Source organism: Dipteris shenzhenensis, chromosome 18 (genome assembly GCF_047967505.1).
Source record: "Dipteris shenzhenensis isolate YYH24624 ecotype China chromosome 18, Dip_SZ_1.0, whole genome shotgun sequence".
NCBI classification, from domain to species: Eukaryota; Viridiplantae; Streptophyta; class Polypodiopsida; order Gleicheniales; family Dipteridaceae; genus Dipteris; species Dipteris shenzhenensis.
The window spans coordinates 46,165,142-46,169,905 of NC_141613.1; the positions used below are offsets into that span (position 1 = coordinate 46,165,142).

At 39.1% G+C, this 4,764-nt stretch overlaps 1 protein-coding gene across 1 annotated transcript; it reads left to right on the forward strand.

Moving 5' to 3' along the window:
* The first annotated feature begins 298 nt into the window (after positions 1–298).
* LOC147891304 (ent-kaurenoic acid oxidase 2-like) lies at positions 299–4,223 on the forward strand. Its single transcript, XM_087389194.1, has 9 exons — positions 299–558; positions 916–1,240; positions 1,341–1,490; positions 1,590–1,847; positions 1,970–2,056; positions 2,145–2,223; positions 2,435–2,541; positions 3,824–3,945; positions 4,118–4,223. The coding sequence occupies exons 1-9, from the start codon at positions 299–301 to the stop codon at positions 4,221–4,223; spliced, it is 1,494 nt and encodes a 497-aa protein (XP_087245320.1).
* Positions 4,224–4,764: the final 541 nt, after the last annotated feature.

The window sequence follows — 4,764 nt, forward strand, 5'->3', positions numbered from 1 at the left end:
AGACTTGCATAAACTGAAAATGGATGAGTATCTCTAAAACGTAAGCGTCCCCAGCTGGATTTGATTCCTCTACGAAGCTCTAGCTAGACAGGCACTTCTACAAATGGATATACAAATTCATAGAGTTAAATGAAGAGTCTTTATATAGCGACGGGATCTGAATCGATTACTACAACAGAGCATCCATTGTCGTGATCTGCTTCAGCTCGATGCTTTGCACCACCTGCGGGACATACTGTGTACAAGGATCAGATATATAAAATAGCAGTGATTGAATGCATGGATCCATTCGACCCTCATGGCGTCCCAACAGAACTCTAGTGCAATCCCCCAGCTAAGTGTTGCTGCCTCCCTAACTTTGCTCGTGGGTGCCTTCACCTTGCTCGCCTGGGTGCTCAGAAGGCTCAACAGCTGGTGGTTCGAGCCCAAACTCTCCGCCAGCAGGCCTCCCTTGCCCCCCGGGGATTTGGGATGGCCTGTCGTGGGCAACATGCCTGCGTTCCTCAAAGCTTTCAAGTCCAGGAATCCCGATTCGTTCATTGCCAGATATGTTCAAAGGTCGGTCTCTCTCTCTCTCTCTCTCTCATCGCTTCGCGGTCAGAGGAGGAAGGATGGAAATTCGTACCTGCCTTTCGATATCAATAACTCTGTTTGTGCTTCTGCTTCTGTTATGCTGCGTGGTTCCGTATGTAGCTTTGAGCATTCCCACGCTAAGACACCCATCAACATTTGGCTACAGCATTTCTCACCTGTCCATAATAGCCAGATAAATTGAACCCCGCTACAGAAAATATACAACGTCCTATCTTAGGTGCTTTGCGTCTTTCCAGTTCAACTAGAGACAATGCACTCGAGTATCTTGTTCTTAGCTAATTGAATCGTTAACACCTTGGTCCTTGCTACGCTTTATTTCAGGTACAAACAGGTTGGCCTTTACAAAGCATATATGTTTATGCAGCCTACTGTACTCGCAACAACTCCAGAGACAATCAAAGCCACGCTATGTAACGATGACAACTTTTACCCGGGATGGCCAACGTCGACTGTGAAGTTGATGGGCGAGAAGTCCTTCACGTCCATAGACCGAGACCAACATGCACGTCTCCGAAAGCTAACGTCGCAGGCTTTAAACGGGGAGGCACTTAAGTTGTACCTCCCTCGAGTGGAGAGATTTGCAAAGGCAGCGCTAGAGCACTGTGCAAATCAAGAGCAAGTCGTCTTCTTACAAGAAATGAGAGATGTAAGATAATTAGAGAGCTCTTCTTAAGTACTGCAGGGCTGTAGGCTGCTCGTAGGCTGGAACTATCATTTGAATCTCCTGAATTGTTTTGGTTTCACAGTTTACGTTCAATGTGATTATCAACATATTCCTGAGCTGGGAACCAGGCAGCAAGTCCAGATCTTTGGAGCGTGAATACACTCCTCTCAATAAAGGGATCCGAGCAATGCCTATAAATTTCCCGGGAACTGCATACCACAGAGCTCTCAAGGTTTCCTGTGTGTAATCTTCATGAATTTTGTTTCTCTCATGAACTCCATATATGCCTTGACTCTATACTAACCCCAAAAGTTTTGGTTTTTCTTTTAAGTCTCGTGTCCGCTTAGCCAAGCTTCTTCAACAAGCCATCGATGAAAGGAGAACTGCTCGATTGAGAACCGGGTCCAAGAAAGATGATATGTTGGATATTTTGATGTCAATACGTGATGAGAGTGGACACTTGGAAGATGCACAGATCATCGACCTTTTATCGATGTACCTGAATGCCGGTCATGAGTCCTCAGCTCATAGCACAATGTGGTTGCTCATCCTCCTTCGTAGCCACCCCGAGTGCTACAGGAAATTCAAGGTATCACAAACAAGTGCCGTCAAGGTGCCTCCTCCTGCAAGTTTTCTTCATCAATCTCGTTTGGCAAAATAGCCATGTACAAATCTACATTCAAATCGTTTCAATATGCGGTGAAATTACAGGTAGAAGCCGAGGCTATACGCGCGAAGAAATTGCCCGGCGAGGGTCTCACAATGGAAAATTTCCGGAGCATGAAGTATTTTTCCAAGGTAATTGTCGTAGTAGCCACAGGGATGCACATCAACCTAGAAATAATGTAAATAATTCCGTGTTAATTCCTTTGGATCTGTTGTGTAGGCTTTCGACGAAACTCTCCGCGTGGTTAGCTTTTCTACATTTGTCTTTCGCAAGGCGCTTCGAGATGTTGAAATGAACGGTACGACGTAATGAAGGAATACCACTGTATAAGGGTTCACGTGCGTCTTACCATTGGTTAATTTCTTACGATTGGATATATGACGCTGAGAACCGTTGCATCTTGTCGTTAATTTGCCGAGTAGCTACATTATCGTTGAGATCCTTGCCTCGAATTCATACGCGTTTTGCTCGATTTTCAGTAATCATAGATTTTCCGTTGGAATTTGCAGGGTTCACAATACCGAAAGGCTGGACCGTGGAAACGTGGTTTCGACAGGTGCACCTAGATCCCGTGCTGTATCCCGATCCCCTTAAATTCGACCCTGATCGTTGGGATGTAAGTCTTTCGCAAACCTCTAATTCAATCCTTTGAGCGCATGGTAGGAGGGTTTATCAACGGCTTTGGGCACACGGCTCAAAAGCCGGTACTCTCGAAAGAGTACACGCATAACTGACCTTATAGAAATACCCTAGGGCCCAAGGAGTATATAGAATCCTCTCTTGCATGATTTCTTCTCCAATTAATCGTGGAGACACGGACTCCTTTAGCCTTTCTTGAGTGCTGAGTGTTCAGAAAATTACCATCTCTTTAACTAAACTAGCTCATCATCATGCAAATTAAAACAATCATGCTGCACATCCTCTTGTGTGTTCACCCACAAAAACCCAACTACAAACCCTCACATAGACCACTTTCACAATACTATAATTTAGAAATAGTTCATGCATAAATGAACCCTATACAAATACCATCTTAAACTAATCATACGGCCTCCACGAGTAAATTCTTAGTTGCAGCATGATTTCTTGCCCGGACCATGGAGAGAATGATGCTTTTAACCTTTCTTGAGTACTAGATCATCATCCAACATTTGATCTAACCACATCATTATTTTCACTCTGTAATGCTTAAAGTACAATTATTATTACATATTTACAAATCTAATAAGTGTGTGTATATGCCAAGGATAGTCACTCTATATAGCATCTAACATAGCAAGTTCATTAATGGAAGGGGATTTTTTTAATATGGTAGACTTATAGGCTATTTACAGACAAGAGGAAACCTTGCCTAATATAATTATGGTACGTACAAGCACAGAGGAGGTTTATAAATTTAAAATTACTACATGTATATGCATGGAAGATTATACAAAATAAATGCAATTTTTTTCATATAGAAGTATTTTAAATCATTCATATAGAAATAGTGCATGCTTTCAAATTATGAGTTGCATTTTGCTATAAACTATTGAATTAGTATATTTGTCATATAATGCCCCTAACTCTATGCACTTTAGTTGGATATAATTTTGTAAGGAAACATTTTTTGGGATAAACTTTGCACTATCCACTATTTATCTCTTTATTATTTGTGGCATTGATGTGATATGAAGAAAATGGTCTAAGTTTGGAATATATTGAGTTATAATTTTGACAAAATGATGTAGAATTTAAAACATATTCAACAATATTAAAAGACAAATTAAATATTTAGAGTTATAATGGAATGTTATGGAAAAGATAGATTGTTCTAGTCCAACCTTTATATGTGTAAATAATGATTACAGTAGGTATTACCCTAGTTTCACCACACTACTTTTGGGTTCGCATTTCAGGATTTCACTCCAAAAGTTGGAATGTATGTACCATTTGGCATAGGGACAAGAACCTGCCCTGGTAATGAGCTGGCTAAGTTGGAAGTGGCTGTAGCCATGCATTATCTTATCTTGGACTATGAGTAAGTGTTTAATTGTCATTCAAAATCTACTTGTCAATTTTAGATCCTTTATATATTTATTAGTTAATGTTAGATTTATACATGAGATAAATAAGGTCCATTAGTGCTATTTTATATTACAATTCAAAAAAGAAAATTAACCAAAAATATTCCTTTGTTTGTTGGGTCGTAGGATTGAGCCTCTTAACCCTCACTTCAAGATGATCCATTTACCTCACCCACGGCCCATAGATGGCTACCCTATTGTGATGAAGAAATTGCCCAAAAAAACAAGTTGATGATTGAGTGTAGGTTTCATGCTAATATATGAGAGTGGAGAAAGGAACCACCTTTCAGGTAAATGTAGCATTAATTTTAAAAATGTCCTTTTTGAAATCATTTTGGTATAGGCATGAGATATGTATATATACTCTTGATTCTCTAAATCAATTTCATTATTCTAAATTTATCTTGTAACTTTTATTTTTTAGATAATGAAATCTACACAAATCGCACATGATATTGAAAGAAAATGTTCCCTATACAAAATTATAAAGCATTCTTATGTTGTGCAATGGTTACCTAGCCCCATTAAATTATTCTCTTCAGCCAAATTAATAGCATCTTATGTTTAAAGTCATCATATTTTTGTGACATTGTAGTCAAATTAATTACTTTATGACCATAATATCAGTCAATTTCTTTCAATTCATAACAATAGTTTCCAATCCTTTAATAAATACTAATTTTGATCATTTCTAGAAATGTTTTTATGCCAATAGTTTGTCTTCTCCTTACATCTTTAGTTGCGGATATCAATTGAAAGAACATAAAGTAACT

Bases quoted from the DNA above. Each gene is read 5' to 3' on its own strand.
- LOC147891304 (XM_087389194.1), top strand. From the start codon at position 299: ATGGCGTCCCAACAGAACTCTAGTGCAATCCCCCAGCTAAGTGTTGCT. The intron at 2,057-2,144 runs GTAATTGTCGTA...TCTGTTGTGTAG, and splicing joins GCATGAAGTATTTTTCCAAG to GCTTTCGACGAAACTCTCCG. The intron at 3,946-4,117 runs GTAAGTGTTTAA...GTTGGGTCGTAG, and splicing joins TATCTTATCTTGGACTATGA to GATTGAGCCTCTTAACCCTC.